General features: G+C 40.1%; 1 protein-coding gene across 1 annotated transcript in view; it reads left to right on the top strand.

The window, feature by feature from the left end:
* Window positions 1-21,795, top strand: part of zgc:152830 (uncharacterized protein LOC767682 homolog) — a 37,738-nt gene extending 15,943 nt beyond the window's left edge. The window contains exons 7-17 of the mRNA XM_041210429.1: window positions 671-795; window positions 1,283-1,382; window positions 2,554-2,629; window positions 4,028-4,113; window positions 10,191-10,295; window positions 11,124-11,199; window positions 11,620-11,738; window positions 16,365-16,457; window positions 17,387-17,444; window positions 19,534-19,715; window positions 21,185-21,795. Of these exons, the coding sequence (XP_041066363.1) occupies window positions 671-795; window positions 1,283-1,382; window positions 2,554-2,629; window positions 4,028-4,113; window positions 10,191-10,295; window positions 11,124-11,199; window positions 11,620-11,738; window positions 16,365-16,457; window positions 17,387-17,444; window positions 19,534-19,715; window positions 21,185-21,319 (1,155 nt within the window). The 3' untranslated portion in view covers window positions 21,320-21,795. The remainder of the gene's footprint in view (window positions 1-670; window positions 796-1,282; window positions 1,383-2,553; window positions 2,630-4,027; window positions 4,114-10,190; window positions 10,296-11,123; window positions 11,200-11,619; window positions 11,739-16,364; window positions 16,458-17,386; window positions 17,445-19,533; window positions 19,716-21,184) is intronic.
* The last annotated feature ends 2,448 nt before the right edge of the window (window positions 21,796-24,243 follow it).

The following is a 24,243-nucleotide window of genomic DNA, read 5'->3' as shown; positions in this document are numbered from 1 at the left end:
GAATCAGCAAGTGCAAGGCATTGTGCTCAAATTTTCCATTGGTCAAGTGAGCTACCTGTTTTTGGCATAGTACTGAGCGCTAGGTCACCGACCTGCTGAACTTACTTGTGGTATTTGCAGAGGCTTGAAAAGTTGGGCACAGTTGATGCCTAGTAGGACAAAAATGTCGGGGAGGGATACCTTAACAGTTCTTTGGAAGGCCTCTCCCTTGGGTAAAGAATTACTGAATTAAGGACTTGTTAAACCTTTTATCTAGCGTACTTGCTATGGAGGTCTTCTGGTGCAGTGGTAGCATCCACCTCGGGCCAGAAGCTGTAGGTTTAAGTTGCTCTTCAGGACATGATGGCCACGGAAAGTGGCCAACCCCAGGTTGCTTATCAACCTGTAAATCCTTCCAATATGCCTGATAGACAGTAAAAGCAGGAGAGTTCTGTGGTCTGCCATACTGTAGAAGGCCATGGCAAAGCACTGCAGGAATTTGCCAAGCATAATCATGGAACAATCCAATGTTCCATGGTTGCCAACACCTTCTTGCAGCATGGTACCTGAAGGAGGAGGAGTGTATTGGCCGAGTTGAGTAAATGCTGCCTTACAATTCTAATCTCGGTTAAAATGATCTAGGAGAGTCTTGACTGACAGGTGAAGTAATTCCCATGTTCATGTCTTGCAGCCATTGGAGATTCGTGAGCGATACCCAGAAAAGGCCACTAAAGTGGACTATCTGGGTGTATGGGCCTCAAGTGTGGAGGAAGGAAAGAAACTTGTATTGCTGTCATCGGCAGTAGAGAGAGGCAGGTAAGGACCAGTCGAGGGTCATGCTGATTGGAAAAAGTCACCTGAAATATAAAATACTGGGGACAAAAGTCAAAATTTAAATTCTGAGCAAAGTGAAGTTTGCCCCAAATAACATGACTACACACATGTTTCCTTCACATGTTGATTAATTTTGAAGACTACCTTGACTTCTTTGAAAGCCAAAGTTGTTTTTTTACCCTTCTCCATCTGCATCATTACTTGCTGTCATCTGTTCTGAGCAAAAATGCTCTCGGCAGTGCTCCTGCTGTAATTCAAGTAAGTTGAATCAATCCTCCAATAGTTTTGTTTTTCCTGCCCATAGTGAAGCTGTGATTGCTAGAACAATCAAAATTAGGAGCAGGAAGCTTTTTGAACTGGCAGATTAGAGATTAACTTCATTCCTAACAAGTGTTTGGGCAGCAGTCAAGTGATTAAACAATCATTTGGATAATCTGAGCTAAAATCATAACTGTTTTTGTCTTTCCAGAACTGTATGCAGAGATATTGGTGGATCTGACCCAGAGCGAATGGCAGCTCCAAAAGTGGCTGACTATGTTCAGAGTATTTTTAGTAATTCTGTTGTCTCTGTAAGTGTTCACTGAAGTAGTTTATTTGTTTTAAGAAGCTTCAAAATGCTCCCTTTTTCTCCATGTACATTATACATTTCTGTTCAAATTAGCATGAAATAGATTTGTAGAATGGTACAACACTGAAGGCAGTATCAGTGAATGGCACCATTTTGTTTTGGCCAGCCCTCTGAAAAGGCTATCCAGTTAGTTTTACTTCCCCTGTTCTTTGTCCATGGCTTCTTAAATATTTCCCTGTCAAGTATTTGTCCAATTCCCTTTCCCTTTTACAAGTTACAAATAGATCTGGCTTCGCTACGTTTCCAGGCAGTGCATTCACTGCGTAATTTTTTTTTGTTTGGTTTCTTGCAAAGCTTTTTACTTGGGCATCTTTTTTGAGTTGTGGACATTGCCAGCAAGGCCACCATTTTCTGCGTAACCCTGATCTCCCCCACGTAGGTGGTAGTGAGCTGGTGCCTTGAACTGCTGCAGTCCATCTGGTGCAGGTACACCTACATTGTCACTAGGAAGTGAGTTCCAGGATTTTGACCAGTGACAATGAAGGAACAGTGATATGCTTCCAAGTTGTTCAGGTCTTGTTGCATGTGGACTGCTTCAGTACCTAAGGAGTCGCAAATGGTGCTGCACATTGTGCAATCATTAGCGAACATCTCCACTTCTGACCTTATGATGATTGGAAGATTATTGGTGAAGCAGCTGAAGATGGTTGGGCCCAGGACAGTACCCAGAGGAACTTCTGCAGCGATGTCCTGGAGCTGAGACGATTGAATTCTTACCACCACAACCGTCTTCCTTTGTGCTAGGTATGAGAGTGGCAGTTGGGAATTTTCAACCTGATTTTACATAGAAAAGGATAAACTTCCTTTGCTTCATGAATATTAAGTAACTGATGTATTTGAGCCCCTGCTTGGTTACAGGCTCACATTATGCCTGAGCTGAGCTTTCACTTTGCTTTGAATTCTGCTTTAGGTAGTTGACTCTTGGCACTCGGGCATTTGAATGTTTTTCACTTAAAGCAGGCTAAATAAATTTATTTTTAACAGAATAAATGCTGCGAGCCATCTTGAAGAGGGCAATGAAGAATGTTAAGTCTTCAAATCCCTGTCTTTGCAATTTTTGAGTCCATCGATGCCAAAAGCTAGTTCAGATTATTGATCTTTTCTGTTGCCAGGTTTCAGTGATCAGTGATTTAACAACACTAGAAGAAGAGTACCCATGCTTGGCAGCAGTCAATCGCTGTGCCAAAGGTAAGTCGATAGATAGACTGAACTGAGTCTTTTATTTTCTGCCTTTAAAAATTAGTTATGTTGCTGTCCACTGTTCCACACTGGAATCCATTTTAATCAAAAGTGAATCTTTTGATCTCTATCTGTAAATACCCATCTATTTTCAGAGTTTCTATGGCGTCCAGAATATTCAAACTCATTACAACCTAAAAAATTTCTCGAGTCTTTCTAGAAATTCTAAATCTAACTGCCATTATGTTTTAAACCTGCTGCAAAATTGTGAAGGCCAATAAAATAAGGTGTAAATGCAATCCTTTTGCTGACTATATTGTTGCAGTGAGTGGGCGAATGCTGACAAAAGTCTTGCTGAATCTCAATCTCAAATGCTTTCCTGTGTATTGTTCGTTCAAGAGCAACTCACTTTACCATAATTTTCACTTTGAAGTGCACTTTGTTTATGACTCATCTGAGTGGATCAGTCTGACTAGCAGATAACCACCTTTAACAAAGTGATCGCTGCTTTTAATCAGTTGCTGTGCTATTTTTTAACAAAAAAATAATTTCAAGCACTCATGGGTTTTAAATTCACTCTGAATTAATCAAATGTATGCAGCACACTAAATTATGGGTTTGGATCTTTTGCTTTAATATTCTTCCAAAGGTTTTCATCTTTCTGTTCAGTAATTTGCTTTAATTTAGTTTGTTCTGTTGTTCTAACTGAGGAATACAAGGTCATGTTAATTTAGATGCATTATCATGCGAAGAATGGGGTCCCGACTTAATCCATGTTACTCACAGTAGTGAGCTCTGGTTCACTTGCACCAATTGATTTGTCTAATGCATGCAAAAGTGTTGCTGTAATTCAGTAAGTGTAGGGTTTTGTGTAGGAGTTAGAGCCCTTGGGTTCCAGGAGATAAGTGTTTCATCAATTCATACATGGTAAATGAAGTGTAGTGCTATATTTTATATTTTTGTGCATCTTTTGAGCCAAAGGATCTGTCAACATTGAAACTAATCTATAGCCATAATTAATTAAAAAAATGAGAAAACTAGAAATGCTCAGCAGGCTAAGGTCTGAGAAAAATTGAAGCCAGACTGTCAAGGTTTCAGGTCAAAGGACTGCTCTGATCTGAGGAATGGCCTCTATACTTGAAGAGTTGACTGATTTCTGTTTCTCCAGGTATTCCCTGACTTGAATATTTCCAGTTTGATGTTTGCTTTCAGATTGTTAACATCCAAATTATTTTTTCCATTTTGCAAAATGCCCTGCATACTTGGCTAAATTGTTGAACCAGTCATGGTGGGATACTTTATACTATTAGAGACGCTTGAGAATTTCCTTGTCCCTGACTTCAATAGTCTACATTTCATGATTTGACAGACCAAATACTGATGCTTTTCCCCCTCAAATCCCTACAGATGTAGAACGTCATCAGGCACGGGTTATTGAGCTGCAATATACAGGAGAGGGTGCCAATGAAAAAACACTCATGCTTGTTGGCAAGGTAAGAGTATAGGGATAAAGCTGCGGAATGGTTCGTGCTTCATGTGTTTTAATTGAGGGTGTCCCAACCTGATCCTTGTACTAGTTCTCTGCATTTCATAGTGGTTACATGCACATTTTGTCTCTTTTTTTTTCATTTATTCATGGGATGTGGGTTTTGCTAGCTGGGCCAGCATTTATTGCCCATTCCTGGTTGCCCTTGTGAAGGTGGTGGTGAACTGCCTTGAACTGCAGTTCAAATGGTGTCCATGTGGTGTAGGTACGCTGACAGTGCTGTTAGGAAGGGAGTTCCAGGATTTTGACCCAGTAACAATGAAGGAATGATGATATATTTCCAAGTCAGGATGGTGAAGGACTTGGAGGGGAACTTCCTGGTGGTGGTGTTCCCATTTATTTGCTGTCCTTGTCCTTCTAAATGGTAGTGGTCATGGGTTTAGAAGGTGCTGTTTAAGGAGCCCTGTAGAATTCCTGCATTGCACCTTGTAGATGGTACACATTACTGCTACTGTGTGTCAGTGGTGGAGGGTGTAAATGTTTGTGGATGTGGTGCCAATCCAGCGGGCTGCTTTGTCCTGGATGGTGTCAAGTTTCTTGAGTGTTGTGGATGCTGCACTCATTCAGCTAAGTGGGGAATATTCCGTCACGCTCTTGACTTGTGGATGGGGGACAGGCTATGGGGAATCAGCAGGTAAGTTACTTGCTTCAGGATTCCTAGCCTTTGACGTGCTCTTGTAGCCACAGCATTTATGTGGCTAATCCAATTCAGTTTCTGGTCAGTGGTAACCCCCAGGATGTTAGTAGTGTGGATTCAGTGATGATAATGCCATTGAACATCAAGGGTTGATGGTTGGATTCACTCTTGTTGGAGATGGTCATTGCCTGACACTTGTGTGGCACGAATGTTACTTGACATTTGACAGCCCAAGCCTGGATGTTGTTTAGGCCTTGCTACTTTTGAGCATGGACTGTTTCAGTATCTGAGGAGTTGTGAGAGGGTGAAGAATTGAACATGGAATTAAAATTAATTCCATGTGTTAAACGAAGGCTCAACACGTCCAAAAAACCTGGAGCAGCAATAATTAAAGCCAGTGGAATGTTGACGTACATGAGCCTTAAGAGTAAAATTCATCATTGAACCATACTGTGCTCAGATCTGAAAAAGAGTCATACGGACTCGAAACGTTATCTCTGTCATTCTCTCTCCACAGATGGCTGTGAGACCTGCTGAGTTTTTCCAGCATTTTTTTATTTGTTTTCGTTTCAGATTTCTAGCATCGGCAGTATTTTGCCTTTTATCATACTGTGCTTTCGTCAGACCACTGTTTGAGCGCTGTACGCAGTTCTGGCCAGTGAGACATTGAAGTACTGATGGCTGTGCAGGACATGAGAGAGAAATATTTAAAGATGTGGATTAAATAATTTGAAAATTTTACTGTCCTTCCTTCGTGTGGCTGAGTATAGAGCAACCATTATAATTAGACGTCAAGGTGATCAAGCCAGGATATTATGGGATAATGATATGGCATAATAGTGTATCACTGAAATACCTCCATGTTTGAGGCAGGCATTGAGTTGTTACATGTTCAGTGGTTTTGCATAGCAGCCCAGAGTTGTGCCCACAGCAGAATTTTTAATTTTGCATTTGTGCATGAGTATCCACATTGGATGTGGTGCAAGAATGCACATGAGCTTTGTGGGAGGTTGAAATTATAACTTAACATCTGTCATAGGAAACATGTTAGAGGCTGTTATTCAAGAAGATATAGCAGGGCACTTCGATTAAGTCAAGGTAATCAGGCAGAGTTAACATGGTTTTGTTAAAGGGAAATCATGTTTAACCAAATTACTGGAGTTCTTAAGAGTCACATGTACTGTGGATAAAGGGGAACTGGTAGATGTACTTAGATTTTCAGAAGGGGGCATTTGATAAACTGCCATCCCAAAGGTTATTGTGGAAAATAAAAGCTCATGGTATAGCGGGTAACATATTGGCACGGCTAGAACAGGAAGCAGAGAGTAGGCATAAGTGGGTCTTTTACAGGTTGGCAAGATGTAACAAGTGGCATGCCACAGAGATCAGTGCTGGGACATCAATTCTTTACAATTTATATAAATGACTTGGATGAAGGGATGGGTAGGATGGTTGCCAACTTTGCTGATGACACAAAGATAGGTAGGAAAGTAAGTTGTGAAGAGGACATAAGGAAGTTACAAAAAGATAGTTTAAGTGAGTGGGCAAAGATCTGGCAAATGGAATATAATGTGGGAAAATGTGAAAATGTCCATTTTGGCAGGAACAATGAAACAAGTTTATTATAAAAATGGTGAGAGTTTGAGGAGCTCTGAGATGCAGAAGGATATGGGTATCCTACTGCATGAATCGCAAAAGGTTAATATTCAGACATAGCAAGTTATTAGGAAAGGTATTGGAATGTTATTTATTTTGAGAGGTATTGAATACAAAATTAGGGAGGTTATGCTTCAGTTACATAGAGCATGAGTGAGACCATATCGGTGTACAGTGGCCAGTTCATTTAAGGAAGGATATAAATGCGTTGAAAGCATTCAGAGAAGGTTTACCAGAATAATAGCTGGAATGGATGGGCTTTCTTATGTGGAAAGGCTAGGCTTGTATCTGCTGGAGTTTATCAGAGTAAGAGACGACTTGATTGAAACATATAATTTCCTGAGGGGTCTTGATAGGGTGGATGTGGAGAGGATGTTCTCTCTTGTGGCAAAATCTAGAACTAGTTTTAGAAATAAGGGGCCGCTCATTTAAAACAGAGATGAGGCAAGATTTTTTCTGAGGGTCGTGAGTCTTTAGAACCATCTTTCTGAAAAGGCAGTGGAAGCAGAGTCTTTGAATATTTTTAAGGCAGAGGTAGATGGATTCTTGATAAGCAAGGAAGTGATAGGTAATCGGAGGCAGGTAGGATGCAGATTTGACGTTACTATCAGATGACCTGTGATCTTATTAAATTGCGGAGCAGGCTCAAGGGGCCCTATGGCCAACCTCCTGTTCTGTTTTTATAAGGGATCTTCTGAGCTGGATCTTTACAAGGTTGTTGCTCATAACTTCTTGTGAGGACCATTGATTTTTCCAAGCTTGTTCAGCGTTGAAATCTCATGGCTGGAGGTTTTGTGCATGGGTTCAAAAGGACTTAGGTGACATAGGCAGAGGTGAGGGACATGAGTGAGGTCCTGATGGATGGGGAGATGTTTGTTTTCCTGAATTCGCCGAGCTTCACGGAGGACCGCCGTTGCAGCGGATCAGTGAGGGGGCTATGTGTGCCATTACGGATAGTCAGGGTGCTGGGCTTGATTTGAGTGTTCCAATGATGCATCTTATTACAGTGTTCAGTTGAACATCAACCAGTGAACTGCGGCTACTTGTGGTCCATACTGGTGCACAGTGCTTGGCTACAGAATACATCAGGGCGGTTGCTGAAGCCTGTAGTGCTGGTGTTGAGGCTTCCCAACTGGTGTTTGCCAGTTTCTGGATCAAGTTGACTCTTGACTTCGTCTTGATGGCTACCAGCTTCCGGCAGTTGTGGAAGGGAGGTATGCGGTCCGCTTTCACTCCGAGATAAGTCAGACTGGGGTCATGTGGTACAAAGTTGCTGCAGAAGGTAACATACAGGGTGTGTTCAGCACTCTCTTTGAGATGAAATGTAGTGTGTTGTGTAGAGCTTTGCTTTGAGTCTCCATTATGGAAGAGGTCAGACATGATGTTGAGGTCTCTTTTGAAAGTGGACTCTGTTGGTGTTGCCAGGGCAAGCTTGTCTGCATATACAAATTTGCTCAACTTTGGTGTGTCACTCGGGTAGATGTTGAGCTTGGGTGGCAGCACGATGCTTGTGGCAGTCCATGAAGGGATTGAGATGAGCAGGTTTTGTCGCCAAGATGGATACCTAGCCAGCTATTGCTCAGTGTTGCTCAAAGGAGGCGTAGTGTTTTGAGGCAGGGAATTATCCTTGTAAATTTCAGCATCAGGCCTCTAATCCAGACAGTGTCATAGGCTGATGACAGGTCCACAAGGTCTGCACAGGCCTTGAGCTTCCTCTGGAAACCGGCTTCAATGTGAGTTGTCATGAAAATATAATTTTCATAATATTGTAATTTATTGTAAAGGTAGGTTAATAGTGGGTTTTGGATTAGAGTGTGTGTGTGCATGTGTGTGTGGTTTTTAATTGAATTACAGACAGCAGGTCTGGGTGCTCTGATGAGTTAGAAGGGAAACTAGTTTTGAAATGCTAATTACCTAAACATGGTGGAAGTTTTAGAATGGGAGGTGTGAAGAACATTGGCATTTTCAGATAGACCCGAGTAGTGAATTTCAAAGACATGGTAAGGCGTTTACACCTAGCCAACAGAGGCCAAGCCAAACTGTGTTTATTTTTCCCAAAGATTACTGACGTGAGCACTATGAAAGGTTTATATTATGGGAAAAGTAAAGTTGCAAAGGCAAATTGGAACAATGGGATTTACATTAAAAAGAGAGAAACGTGTATAAAAGTCTTCGGTCTCCGTGTACCAAGTTGCTAAGAGAATTCACTTTGAATATCACTGTCCAGAGTATTGTCTGCTTTGCCTGGGTCTGTTTAAATCTGTTGTTTTACTGTTGCCTTAAAGAGATGTTATTGGGTGTTAGATTAATTAGGGGAGCTAGGAGTTACAGTAGTAATTTGTAGACCTATGTATGTGCTTAACAATCTGCTTTTAGCAATAAATGTTTAATTTAGTTTTGTGAAAAACCTTTAAGACTCAGTGGACTTATTACTGCAGAATTCAAGGCATGCATCTTTAAATAAAAGCGCAAATAGCAAAACAGTTGTGGCAGCTGTTTCCAAGTTTCCCTCTGGGATTTAAGCAGCTCAGCATTTACTCTCCTCTTGCCATAACAGTTGAGTGCAGCAGCTTGGTCGCAGCTACTTTTAGGCCAAAAGCCCACTTGTTCTTCAGGGATCACAGCCTCGATGAGACTGCTAATTCTCTGTAAAAGGCTAGGTTCTTGGGGTTTTAAAGTCAGGTACAGAAGTGACATCAGCCTATAATTTGCTTGGTCACCTATCGGCTTGCCAGGTTTTAGTATAGCAGAGACCATTGTCCGTGCGTCGGGATGCATTCTGATTCCATGGCTTTATGGTACAGTTTCACAAGCCGCTGGTATCCTATTGGGCCTACCTGTTGGAGAGACTTGAAGAGGGAATACCATCTCTGCCAGCTGCCTTCCCTTTCTTGATTGCTGCTAGTCCTTCCTTCACACCATCTTTTTTTATGGGAGTGAGGGCGTGTGGAGGAATTAATGTCATTTTGCAGTGTAGTTGTAATGTAACTTTTGCTTAGTGTCCTTGACAAAAGATCCTTTTGTACTCTGGACCAATAAGGAAGCTATGCGTTTGGCTGGACTTCTGGGGCTGGGTATTCCATTGGAATACCATTCGTGGCTCCAAGGCAAAGTAAAAGGCCAAGGCGCAGCAACCAGAGTGCATTAAGTTCAGGCCTTCAACACACTCAATTGATCGTTGGCGTCTGGCTGAATCTGGAGACTTGAGCAGGGCTGTTGAACCATATGGGCTGCCAGATTGGTGTATTGCCAGAGAAGTTCATGGGACTCCTTTGTCCAGCAGGGAGCGTGTTCTTGCCTGAAACCTGGGAGGATACTCTTTTTGGTGGCAGTGGTCAGGCGACCAACGAAACCATGATAACATTCCTTGATTGCTGGGAAATGGGCCCGCCACTTGATTTTGCTGTAGTCTAGGGTAAGTGGAGATATTATTAAACAGCACATTGCGGGCTGTGAATTTGATTTTCAGTGATTCATAGCTTGCATAGACTTGCAGATTGTTGTCGTGCTTTTGAAAATGTTAGAATCGTTTATCAACTGTTGGGAAGTTGAAGTGAAGTGTTCTGGATGGATTAAGTGAGAGAGGCTGAATGGCTATCCTCAAAACAGGTAATTTTATTGAAAAATTATTGTAGAATAGTTCGCTCCTAACTGCAACATTTGCTTTGTCTAATACAGCTGTTGAGCAGTCAGAAGTCAGATAATTGCTCTGCCATCTTTTTTGCCTTCAGGGAGTAACTTATGATACTGGTGGTGCTGACATTAAAGCTGGTGGTATAATGGCAGGAATGCACAGAGACAAATGTGGAGCTGCTGCTGTTGCAGGCTTCTTTGAGGTATTTTCTCTCTAGTTACTTTTTCCCATTCAGTTTGTCTGCTTTTTGAAATTAAAATTAACTTATAACCTGGCTCAGCCTTGTTTCTTAACTTCTGCTGCTGCTCTGTTGTGAGCTTGCTATAGCAGCAAGGTGCTGGCTGTTGATTCCTCTTCCAGAGAAGCGGATCAATTCAGTTGCTGCAGAAAGGGAGTTGTCAGCCATACACTAATAGTGTTAACTACTCTGTAATGATCATCACTCCAACAGGCCCACCTTTTGAAGGTGGAACTGAGGAGTGTTTAAGTCAAAAAGATGGAGTTGCTAAGTTTCCAGCTCTTTGTTATTTTACTAGGTTCAGCTGCATTCTACAGCATCTAAATTGAATTGTGAATCCATTGTTAATACATGCTGATGTGAGTAGTGTGGGTGCTCTTGATTTTAAATCCTAACATGTTATATTCAATATTTCCCACCTGGTGCAGCCTAAATTTGTACTCAGTTGATCAGTCGTAGCTGCATCATGTTTAAAATTGTCTGTCTTGCTCTTACAATTGATTTTGCCTGGTTCATGTGCAACATTGCAATTGCAGGGATGATATGCCCTTTCTGCTACTGCATGTGCTTGCCTGACAGCCATTCATGTTGCAAGATCAATGAGCTCTCTAGAATTTTTCATCTGCTTAATGGAACAAGCCCTTTTTTGACTAATGTGCAATTGAAAAGAAATTTTAAGATTGTCAATTCTCCCTGAAGGAACTTGGTGTTTTACTCTGCTAAGATGCTGTTTAAATGCAAACTGAACTGAGATAATGCAGTTTTACTGACTGGAATTACTTTGTAATACAGGTGCTGTCCATACTGAAACCCAAAGGAATAAAAGTAATTGGTGCAATGGCAATGGTTAGGAACAGTGTTGGTTCAGGTAATGTGAATCTGAAAAGTATGGTCTCCACAAGCATGCCATTTCTAAAATGGTTGTGCCACCTTGCTCAATTTTTCTCAATTGCAAGGTGTGTTAGGTTCAGGTTGAGGTTTGGATGTATTGATAATTCCTTGCCACTCGAATAATTTCCTTTGCTGTTTTAGATCTGGAATTTGAGCACAGTTCTTGTGAAAGCAGCTCTGCACAATGGTGATGCTCTGATTGCCATGTACATTTCAGATTGAGCAAACCGGAGCCAGAGGAAACACGTAAAAGGCAGTAGTATCGGTTTACCATCTGCCTCTAGACCCCATTGAGACATTTTGAGGCATCTATCACTGTTACTTCTGTTGTTATTATCTGGATGCAGTTGTATTTAGCTGCCTGAACCCTGTGCATTTGCTTTCTTTTTTTGGCTAGATTGTTATGTAGCAGATGAGCTTATCACATCTCGTGCTCAGAGAAGAATTCGGGTTGGAAATACAGATGCAGAGGGTCGGATGGCCATGGTGGACTTGTTGTGTTCCATGAAGGAAAAGGTGCGTGTTGTCCTATGTGGCGAGTTAAGAGAAGCTTGATTTATTATTTTCCAAAGCACATGAGAACTTTCACTTGGTTACAACACAATACCTTTTGAAATATTTTGCTTCTTAGGTAGGTTGGAGAGAGATTCTAGCATATCAAAAGTATTAGTTTTATGGAAGAAAGTTCTCCAGTTTTAACCATATACTGAAGGGTGGGGACAAAAGAGGGGAGGAGAAATGAAATGAACATGTCTAAAAATGTACTGATGGGGCTGTCATGTTACTGCATTTCCCACTAACCTAAATGTTTCCTTTATGCTGACGACCTTGAAGTTAAATCTGACCCACTTTGCTTTGTGAATTGTTGTAGTCCAGTTTGACAATTAAAACTGCATTGCAGCATGATTACCTGAGGGATATATGTCACATATTTCCATAATTGATCAATTTGTCTTAAAGTAAAAGTCCCTGATTCTTGCAACATCGCAACAAACTTTTGTTTAATTCCTTGACTTGGCAGCTCTATCCATCATGTTCCTGTTGTAAAAATGAAGAAGAAAAAGCTAGGGATTGGCACTGTGGATTAGTATTAATACACAGCATATTTTCAATGTAGAAACCGTCTCCTATCAAATTATGAAAGCGACCATAAATATGCTTGAATTTTACATTCCATCTGGTGGAGAGAAGAGTGGGTCCTAGACTAGATTTTAAAGTTAAATAAGGGCAATTACGAGGCCATGAAAGCAGAGTCAGTTAAAGTGAACTGGCCTGTTAGCTTAAGGGATAGTTGAATAGAAATGCAGTGGGAGATATTTTAGGGGATATTTCAGAATACGCAGAATAGGTGCATTCCAACAAGAGAAATTCCAAGGGGAGGATCCACCATCCATAATTAGCTAATGAGTTAAACCCAGTATCACACTTCAAGAAAAAACATATAATTATGCAAAGATGTTTGGCCAGAATCTTAAAAACAGCAATGAATGATTAAGATTCATGATGGAAACATATTATGAGAGAAAGCTAGGTAGAAGTGTCAAGAGTTTGTATAGATAGTTACAAAAAATGAGTTCACAAAATGAGCATTAGCCCTACAGAAAGTGAGCCTGGGGAATTAATAATGGAAAATACGGAAATGGTAGATGAATTGAACAGGTATTTTGCATCAGTCTTCACTATAGCGGGTACAAGTAACATCCCAGAAGCAGCTATAAATCAAGAAATGGAAGGGAGGGAGGAACTCGGGCGAAAATTACAATCACCAGACAAGTCCTTAATTGAAAATGGGAGGGAGACAAAGTGGGGAAAATACAGGCCGGTTAGCTTCGTATCTGTCATCGGGAAAATGTTAGAAGCTATTATTAAAGATGTCCTAGCAGGGCACTTGGATAAATTCAAGGTAATCGGGCAGAGTCAACATGGTTTTGTGAGTATGTTTAACCAACGTAGTGGAGTTCTTTGAAGTAACTTGTGCTGTGGACCAAAGGTTGGATGTACTACACTTAGATTTCCAGAAGACATTTGATAAGGTTCCATGTCAGGTTACGGTGAAAAATAAAAGCTCATGGCATGGATAGAAGATTGGCTAGCTAACAGAAAATAGTAGGCATAAGTGGGTCATTTTCTGGATGGCAAGATGTAATGAGTGGTGTGCTACAGGGATGAGTGCTGTAGCCTCAACTCCTTTATAATATATATAAATGACTTGGATGAATTGCCTGAAGGTATGGTTGCTAAATATGCTGATGACACTTAGGTCGGATAGAAGATGTGACGAGGACACAAGGATATGGATAGGTTAAATGAGTGAGCAAAGATCTGGCAAATGGAGTATAACGTGGAAAAATGTTAAAGTTGTCAATTTTAGAAGGAAGAATAAAAAGCCTGTTATCTAAATGGAGAGAGGTGGCAGAGCTCTGAAATGTAGAGGGATCTGGGTATCCTAGAGCATGAATTGCAAAAGGTTAGTATGCAGGTACAGCAAGTAATTAGGAAAGATAATAGAATGTTATTGTTTATTGTCAGGGGAATTGAAAACAATAGTAGGGAGGTTATGCTTCAGTTTTCCAGGGCATTGATGAGGCTACATCTGGAGCACTTGTGTGCAGTACTGGTCATCTTATTTAAGGAAGGATGTTAATGAGTTGGAAGCAGTTCAGAGAAAGTTTACTTGATTAATACCTGTAATGGGCAGGTTGTCTTATGAGCAAAGGTTGAACAGGCTAGGCTTGTATCTGCTGGAGGTTAGAAGATTAAGTGGTGACTTGTTTGAAACAAAGGAAGATCCTGAGGGACCTTGACAGTGTGGATGTGGAAAGGATGTTTACTTTTCTGGGAGAATCTAGAACCCACTGCTTAAAAGTAAGGTTTGCCTATTTAAGACGGATGAGGCGGAATACGAGGGTCATGAGTCTTTGGAACTTACTTCCTAAAAAGGCAGTGGCAGCAGAGCCTTTGAATATTTTTAAAGTAGAGGCAGACTCTTGATGAGCAAGTAGTTGAAAGGTCATCAGGGGTAGCAGGGGATGTGGAGTTGAGGTTAAAAGGAGATCAGCCATGATCTTATTGAATGCCAGAGCAGGCTCAAGGGGCTGATTGGCCTGCTACTGCTGCTCATTGCTATATTGGTATGAAGATGTTCCAAACATGAAACCATTGCTTCATGGCAAGAGTTCTGTCACTTACCTGGTTTTAATATTTCAACTTTGGCAATTACTCATGAAACTATACAGCACAGACAGAGGCAGTTCAACTTTATTATACCTGTGTCAGTTCTTTCAAAGAGTGAAACAAACTAATTTTGCCCCTCCTGCTCTTGACTTGTATTTGAGCCAAGTTCCCCTTTCTAATTGTTTATTGAAGTCTCTTTTGAATGTTGTTAATTAGTTGGCTTCTTACACACTTTTTTACGCAGTGCATCCCAGGCTGTAATCTGCTGTGTAAAATGATTATTTTTCCTCCTTCATGTTATGCTTCTGGCAAATGCTATTAACATGTGTCCTCTGTTATTAACCTTTCTCCTACTGGATACTGTTTCTCATTTTCTCTATCAGAACCCTGCATGACTTTGAACACGTAACAAATCTTCCCTTAACCTCCTCTGCTCTAAGGAGAATGAACTCCATTTTTCAAGACGGGAACTGATTTTATCCCTAGCACTAGCCCACTAAATCTCCTCTGCACCCTGAGTCCTTGATATCTTTCCTGAAGTCTGGTGTATACAATTGGTCAAAATACTGGAGTTGGGTCCTAACCAGTGTCTGTTAATGCTTTAGCATAACTTTGTTGCTTTGCATGTCTATGCCTTTGCTTGTCAAAAGTCTAGAATCCCGTATGCCTTGTAACTGTCTTCTGAACATGTATTGCCACTTTGCCAAGACGTGTACTGCACCATTTCTAAAACTGCTGCCCTTTGTTCTTCTTTGTGAAAGGAGTGATTTCCATTCCTTTCAAGTGTAATGCACACTAGCTGGCTTCAAGTCTGCTCCTTAATTCAGTCAGATCATGAATGATATGTCATTCAGTTCCATTTTCCTCTATCCATTAATACCCTTGCCTCACAGAAATCTATTCATTGTCATTAGATTTCTATCTGAAAAACTCCAAATCTACCTGCATCCACAACCTTTTAAAGAAGCAAAACAAATGCTCCCTGTTTTTCCTTTTCGCTCAAATTTTAAGATCACATGTTTCTCATTGTTGATATCCCTCAAAAAAGGAAACCGTGAATATTTTGAACTCCTTTATCAATTAATCCCTTAACACACTCTGCTCCAGGGATAAAGGTCACTTTTATGCAACCTGTCTTCATAATTTAACCCTTTAGATCCTATTAAAATCTTGTAATTGAGAAATAGCAAAATTACTTAATACCATAGCTCTGCACAGAATCTTATCGAGTTGAGGAAAGGAAGAAATATCAATTGCATGAAATTGGGCTGAATTGTGTATCAGCTTTTCACAGACTTTTTCGAACCAGACAACAGAGTTTCTTGCCCATATCCCCAGACCTATTTTCAGCTGAAGATATTGATTCATATTTGATTGGATTTTACTGAACCAACAATTACAACAAAACAGGCTATTAGTTGTTAATTAACTTGCAGCTAGAGTAGCACAGTAATCCTTAATATGGTTGCACATCTATTCATCGCCTAATCAGATTCTGCAAGCAGCAAATGAATAAATCAGTATATTTTTATTGCTTCAAGCTCGCAATCACCAGATCCCACCACAGCAGCTGGTAGAATTTAAATTCAATTAGTAAAACCTAATTCAGTGATAGTGACCATGAAACTGTTGTCGATTGTTGTAGAAACCCATCTGGTTCACTAATGTCATTTTGGGGAGGGAAATATGCCATCTTTAGCTGGTTTGGCCTACATGTGACATGAGACTCACAGTAATGTGTTTGACTCTTAACTGTCCTCCAAAATGGCCTAGCATGGCATTCAGTTCAAGGGCAATTTGGGATGGCCATCAAATGCTTGCCAGTGATGCCCACATCCCATGAAAGAACAAATTTTCAAAAATGAAAGTAGGAAAACATAATACTGAATGGTACTGTTCCAGCATCTGGGGACAAATGTTAGCGTTGACTGGTAATACTTTGAACATCATGTTAATTCTTTTCTACAGGCCATCGAAGACTATGTTCCTAACCACTTTGAACTGTTCACTATTGCCACACTGACTGGCCATGCTATTCGAGCTGTTGGTTTCAACTACTCAGTGAGTTCAATCTAATGTGTGATGTGCAAACAACTCATAAATGACCCAATCCTATAACAGAAAATCAGCTAGCTTTCAGCCCTTTTGCTGTTACAGGTGGAGATACTTGATGTCAGGATGCTGTTGTTTATTTATTAGATGAACATAGTGGCAATAAGCTGAGCTGCTGTGAAAGTTTGGCTGTGTTTGAAAGCTCACCTGAACTCTCGAGAATCAGAAATATTATTGATATTGCCAGCTGTTTTGCCTTGGATTATGTGAAGCTTAAAAGTATTTTTTCTTGGTTGGTGGGGGTACAGAAAAAAGAATACTGACACACACATGCCCGTCCTGATGATTAAACCTATAATCCAAGCTGATACTTCAGCGCTGAGGGCATGCTGCACTGTCAGATCTCTTGGTTTTTGGATGAGGTGTAAAAGTAAGGCCCTGGTGGAAGTAAAAGATTCCATGAAAGAGCAGGGAAGTTGTCCCAATATCCTGGCCCACATTTATCCCTGACCAATGGCACAAAACAAGACTATCTGGTCACTAATCCTATTTTGTTGTGGAGCCTTGACATGTACAAATTGACTGAGTTTCCCTATAATGCAAAAATATTTGCACTTTGACTGTGAAGCATTTTTGATATATTGGAAGGATCTATATAAATACAAGCTTGCCCTCAAACTTATGCGAACCGCTTCAACATCTGAACAATCTGAGATTTTATTTTTGAAACTTAAATTAGCTTCAAATGCACATGTTCCTATGCAATTTTAAAATTGATGGATAACTGTCCACACTGCTCTTCAGCTAAATTGAAAGATGTCTGTTTTAGTTGCTTCAAACACAGGGACCACAATTGTCTCGAACTTTAATCTTATTATTTCCTCTTATTCATATTTTTAACTTAATTTGAACTACCACGTGTTTCTCTTTGGATGTAGATTATAATGGATAATGGTCCTGCCCAATGGTCAAAGACTGCTCAAGAACTTCAAGTAGGTAAGCAATTTGTCCCTCCATACCTACGAGGTATGAGTAGATTGGGTAATCTGAATTCAACTTTCAGTAAGTGACGCTATCGACTGTCTAAAGTACTTTACCGCTTTGTCATTTTGGGAAGTATTTTTTAAGCAGCTTTGTGTGCTTTGCTTAATTGTCTATATAATCTGATACATGAAAGGCATATGACAGACTCGTAGCATTTGCTTGGGATTTTTTTAATTGAAGTCTTTGGTCTTCTCTTCACATTTTAAAACATGAGTAAATGGGTCTGATTACCATTTATGTTCCTCATTCAGTATAATCCCCAAGCATCTCAGGTGATCTAAGTGTCAGGAAAATATAATGTCTGTAGTGGTGTGCGTGTGCAGTCTGAGTGCTTTGATGTAAGAAGAGAAGTTGGGTTTGAAATGTTAATTAGGTAGACATAGGAAAGTTTTAGAATATGAAGCGTAAAGGGGGAAATTTGCTTTTTTTAAACAAACTAGTGTGGCTTGAATTCAAAAGTGGGGTTATAATCTACACCTAGCCAGCAGAAGTAATAAGAAATATTGTGTTGATTTATTTTTCCCCAAGATTACTGGTAAAACTTAGTGCTATGAGAGACTTATTATCAGGAAGGTAAAGTCCAAAGACATAGTGAAACAATGGGTATTTGCATTCAAAACGGAAAATATATGGATAAAGAAGCGAAGGCTGTGTGTGAGGGAAGGCAGTCTAAGATTCAACCAGTGTGAAATGGCTTCAACATCTGTGCCTCAAATTGACTTCAGGGATTGAAGTTAAGAGAACTCAATTTTTGAATTTGACTGCTCAGGGTATCGTTTACTTTGCCTGGTCTTTTTAAAATCTGTGTTTTACTGTTGCCTTAACAAAAATGTAACTGAGAGTCAGATAAAGGAGGGGATTTAGAAGTTATCATAGGAGCAATTTGTAGATCTATGTATGCATTTAAAGTCATTTCTTTTAATCTAGTTTTGTAAAATCCTATAATACTTGGTCTTATTACTACTGAATTCAACGCATGCATCTTGAAATTTCAACAAATTGCAAAACAAGTTGTGGCAGTTGTTTCAAGTTTCCCTTTGGATTTGAACAACTCAGCATTTACTATCGGCTTGCCATTACATAAGTCATAAGATAGATGAAGGTATGATCAAAGGTAGACTTTGAAAGAGGGGATGCAAAGTTAGCATGTGGATCAAGATGACCTGAAAAGTAGAACAGGTTTGGGGAAGAGAGGCGGGGTAGAAAGGAGCTCAATCCAAATGCAGGATACATACTGGCATTTAGCACACGAAAGGTACAGAGGCAGAGAAGATAATGGTTTCATTGTGATGAATGTTTAGGTGTTTTTGGGACCTTCTTTAGAAATCCAATAGTGAATTCAGAAGAAATTTCTTTAGCCATGGGTGGTGAGAATGTGAAACTGGCCACCTCAGCAGTTGAAACAAGTAGGATTAATATATTTAAGGGTAAGCAAGACAAGCATATGAAGGCCATGCAAATAGATTTAAGACGTTAGAGTTACATGAGTCAAGATGAGAGGAGGCTTGAGTGGACATGAATATGTGCTGATTTGGCCAGATGGCCTGTTGTGCTGTATATCTTATGTAAATGTGCATAGTGCAAGATGGAATCCTAGTGACTGGCAAGGAGAATAATAAGTACTCTGACAGAGAGTTTATGATGTTCAGTGGGGATGAAAGACTATCTTGCTGCTGGCTTTATATACTGCTAATCCGATTCAGAATAAGTTTTCTGACATTCTAGTTACTGTCTTCACTATTTTATATGTACCTTGATAGATTGTTCAGGATGTGCTAAGAATGAAGAGGCCAAAAATTTTAAGTGAGGCCACGACCTTGTTTCCTATCCCTGTCTTTGTTTGGTTTTTGAGATGAACCTTGGTTTACATCTGCTTTTTGGTAGGTGGGTTATTATGGGAGGGTTTTGTTCCCAGGAGAGTTTGCTTGTTATAGACCCAACATGTTTATCTCTACCTTTTTAATGTTTTTTTTAAAATTCAAACTTTATCACTGAATCAAATAATAACTTCTGTGCATTTAATGCTGTGTTTTTGTTTTAGCTGCTCATGAAGTGGCTGATCCTTTTGAAATCTCTACCATTCGGCGTGAAGACTATGATTTTCACAAAGGCAAGTCAGAATACGAAGAGATTCTGCAGTGCAACAACCAGCCATCCAGTGCCACACCCCGTGGACATCAGTCACCTGCAGCTTTCCTCATCATGGCTTCCGGCCTAGATAAGGTAGCATTCAGTGCCACCTGAAGATTTGTGTTGGATAGCTTTCAAATTGTGTACTGTACAAGAGCTACCAGTTGAAATAGCTCTTAAGTTAAAACTAAATTTATTCTTTACCCATATCCCATTATGAATTCAACAATCGGCCAACGGGAGGAATCATTCAAGTTGGTCACTTCTTGCCATAGTTTTGTGCAGATTAATCAGCAATAGCTTGTGGACAAAATCCCAATCTCTTCCACTATCACAGTATTGAAGATATTTAAAGCAGGCAGAATTGCTGTGATGAAATTTATTAAGATGAAGTCTTCCACAACATGGATTAGCCACTGAGTCTGAAATCTTGATTGCCTTTGTGCCACAGGAATCCATGGCACTGTTTATTTGGATGGGGGACAGCTACAACAACAAAGCAGCACCTACTTACTGAGCAGACGTGGCAAAAATTAATTGATACAATGGCTTCCTCCTTAATATGATATAATAGCCAACTATTGCATCCACTAACTTTGTTAATGCAAAAACAACACCATGCCTGAACATGTTCCTTTTGCCTGCAAGGTCAGGGCCCTGTGTTTAAATATATGTAGCTTCTCGGAAGTGCAAGTGAGCCACATTGCGAGTCCAACTGATCTGAAATTAGTTTTAGTGCAATTTTTCATACACTCAGGATTATTCAGCAAGTGTGGCTGATCGCAGAATTGCATCTGATGTTAGACGTAATTTTCTGAGCTTTGCAAGCTTATGGCCTGTTTTGAGTATAATCAGTCTTCTGCCTATTGTGAGCAGCAGCAGAGCCATGCTGTGCAATAGAATCTGCCAGTCATTGGGGATGTAAAGCCTACATGCCATCACATGGACACTGAAATTTGTATCCCACATTACATAATTGTGTGGTAGACAGAACATTTTGCTTGAAGACAGCTTCCTGTAGTGTAAAATAACACTTGCCTTGTGACCGCATAGTGCCAGTGTGAAACAACGAGTTTTGCCTGTTGCTCAAATTTTTGTTACATTAATCTCACTTGGTAATTTGAGATAGACAAGGTACTTTTCAGGTATGCAAATGGAGGCCTTAGATTTGTTTGTGCGCGATACACAGTGAGCAATGATCTGATCATGGTAGCCATTATCCTGCAGGATAGCTTTGTGCACTATCTCAGCGTCAAGCTTGCATAGTGATCTTATGGCTTGGGCCGCATTTACGAGATTCAGGCAATCTTAGCGCATGGAGCTATAAGAAACCCCACCTTGTATATTGACCAGTGAAGGTAGGCTTGAGGTGTACTACTTTTCTACTAGCAGGTCAAGGAAAGAAAGCTCATTGTACTGCTCCATTTCAAAGGTTTGATCTGAGCATGAGGTGGGATGCATCAAGGTATTGAAGGAAATTCTTACTTGTAGCCTTACATTCAAATATAGTAAACATAACACTTGGAAACTATTTGTACTTAATCAAGTTTTCTCTTTTTCAGCATGGAATAGATTCTGAAAAACCTCTTCGCTACTCTCATATTGACATAGCTGGATCTTCTGGCCCATTTCCTGGGATACCGACTGGATCACCGGTGGCTGCCCTGACAGCAAAATATGTGCTAAATCGCATTTGAACAGCTGATTTTAAGAATATAGTCTGCTTCAGCACTTGTGAGAAGGCTTCTGTAAATCAACGCTTGTAGACAAAGCACTATTTTTATAGGAGGTATAATGCAATGAGCTCCCTATGTTCACCTTGATTCTGAAGGAAACATTAAGTTCAAGATGCAAGATTAAATTTGGTGTAGGTCAGTCAACAGCATTCATAGAACTGGCTACAGGCCAGCTAATCAGTACTTCAAACTTTCTCAGGTAGGCTAATGAATGTGTTAGTATATTTCAATACAAAATTCTTTGTGTTTTATTTGTTTTATTTTTGAAACCTAAATACATACACAGACTACCAACTGGCAAATTTCCAAATTAAGTTGAGCTTTGCTGGAAATTTTTTTAAAAAAACAATGAAATCATCAAGTGTAAGAAATAGATAATAGATTTTCAGCGAATTGGAATTATAATATTCAAAACTAAATAAATGCGACAAAGATGCCATTGTTTGCGAGGATCTTATTTAAAAAGTTTAGGCCATAGATTAAACCTCTGTGTTTACTTATCAACTGAAGTTGACCTTTATCTGGAAAAGGTGGTCGCAGTTGCCTTCATAACAAAGTATTACCATTTGCTTTCTGGCTGTCATTTTAATATATGTTTGAGATGAACTTCAGTGCCAGCAAGTAATATTTCCCAAACTGCTCTTCGGGTGCTAATGGGCAGCATGCATTATTACTGGACAGTTCTTGAGCAGAAATTGCTTAACCCAGAGCCTTCTAAGTGAGGTATGTGCAGTGATGTTACATCTTTCGCCTGAGGTCTTGAAATTCTGTGTAGAATGATTTTCCACAGTGTAGCACTTGGGTTATGGAGTGTCACTTGTTTGGACCACTGTGAATTGAATGCAACAATTGAAATGGGGGTAGAATTAACTAAATGCAATAGTAGCTGCAGGAAATTGTATAGCGGGGGAGGGATTCACATTCCTGGGGCATTGGGACTAGTTCTAGGGAAGGTGGGACCAGTACAAACAGGATGGGCTGCACCTGGGCAAGACCGGGACCAATGTCCTCGTGGGGGCGTTTGCTAGTGCAGTCGGTGGGCGGGGGGGGGAGCTTTAAATTAAAATGGCAGGGGGTGGGAATCTGAGCAGAGAGAAAGAGGAGGGGGGAAACAGAATAGAAACAAAAGACAGAAAAGCAAGAAGGAAAAGTGGAAGGCAGAAAAAACAAGGGCAAAAAATAAATGGGATCATAGTGCAAAATAAAGCTAAGATAACTAACAAGGTTAAAAGGACAAGTCTAAAGATATTGTATCTTAATGCTCGGAGCATTTGCTATAAGGTAGATAAATTAACAGCGCAAATAGATATAAACTGTTATGACATAGTTGCAATTACGGAGACATAGCTGCAGGGTGACAAAGGATAGGAACTGAACATCCAGGGGCATTCAATATTTAGGAAGGACAGACAAATAGGGAAAGGAGGTGGGGTAGTATTGATAGTAAAGGAAGAAATCAATGCAATAGTGAGGAAGGATATTGGCTCGTAAGATCATGATATGGAATCTGTTTGGGTGGAGGTAAGAAACACCAAGGGGCAGAAAATGTTGGTGGGTGTTGTCTATAGGCCCCCAAACAGTAAATGAGATGTAAGGGAAGGCATTACGCAGGAAATTAGAGTCGCATGCAATAAGGGTACAACGGTAATCATGCGTGGCTTTAATCTCTATATAGATTGGACAAACCAAACTAGCAATAATACTATGGATGAGAATTTCCTGGAATGTGTACATTATGTTTTTTAAGACCAATACATTGAGGAACCAACTAGAGAGCAGGCTATCCTAGACTGGGTATTATGCAATGAGAAAGAATTAATTAACAATCTTGTTGTGCGGGGTCCCTTGAGGAAGAGCTACCATAAAATGATAGGGAGTGAAGAAGTTGAATCTGAAACTAGGGTCCTGAATCTAAATAAAGGGAACTACGAGAGTTTGAGGCGCAAGTTGGCAATGATGGATTAGGGAACCTTACTAAAAGGGTTGACAGCGGACCGGCAATGGCTAATATTTAAGGAACTTATGCATGAATTACAACAATTATCCATTCCTGTCTGGTGCAAAAGTAAAACAGGAAAGATGACTCAACCGTGGTTTACAAAAGAAATTAGGGATAGTACTAGATCCAAAGAGAAAACATTTCAAATTGCCAGAAAAAGCAGCAAGCCTGAGGATTGGGAGCAGTTTAGAATTCAGCAAAAACGGACATAAAGATTGACCAAGAAGGGGAAAATGGAGTATGAGAGTAAACTTGCAAGGAACATAAAAATTGACTGTAAAAGCTTCTATAAATATGTGAAGAGAAAAAGATTAGCGAAGACAAGCGTGGATCCCTTGCAGTCAGTAATGGGGGAAATTATAATGGGGAACAAACAAATGGCAGAAGAATTGAACACATATTTTGGTTCTGTCTGCACAAAAGAGGACACAAATAATTTCCAAGAAATGTTAGGGAACCAAGGGTCTAGTGAGAGGGAGGAATTGAAGAAAATCAGTATTAGTAAAAAAAAGTGCTAGAGAAATTAACGGGGTTAAAGGCTGAAAAATCCCCAGGGCCTGATAATCTACACCCCAGAGTACTAAAGGAAGTGGCCCCGGAAATATTGGATGCATTGGTGGTCATCTTCCAAAATTCTAGACTCTGGAGCAGTTCCTACAGATTGGAGGGTGGCAAATGTAACCCCACTATTTAGAAAAGGAGGGAGAGAAAAAACAGAATTACGGTCCAGTTAGCCTAACATCAGCAGAGGGGAAAATGCTACAGTCTGTCATAAAAGACATGGTAACAGAACACTTGGAAAGAATTAACGGGATTAGACAAAGTCAGCATGGGTTTATGAAAGGGAAATAATGCTTAACAAATCTACTGGAGTTTTTTGGGTGTG

The sequence above is a fragment of the Carcharodon carcharias genome, chromosome 17 (assembly GCF_017639515.1).
Source record: "Carcharodon carcharias isolate sCarCar2 chromosome 17, sCarCar2.pri, whole genome shotgun sequence".
In the NCBI taxonomy this organism is placed as follows: Eukaryota; Metazoa; Chordata; class Chondrichthyes; order Lamniformes; family Lamnidae; genus Carcharodon; species Carcharodon carcharias.
The sequence above is the reverse complement of the archived record's forward strand: the minus strand, read 5'-3'. Positions and strand labels throughout refer to the sequence as shown.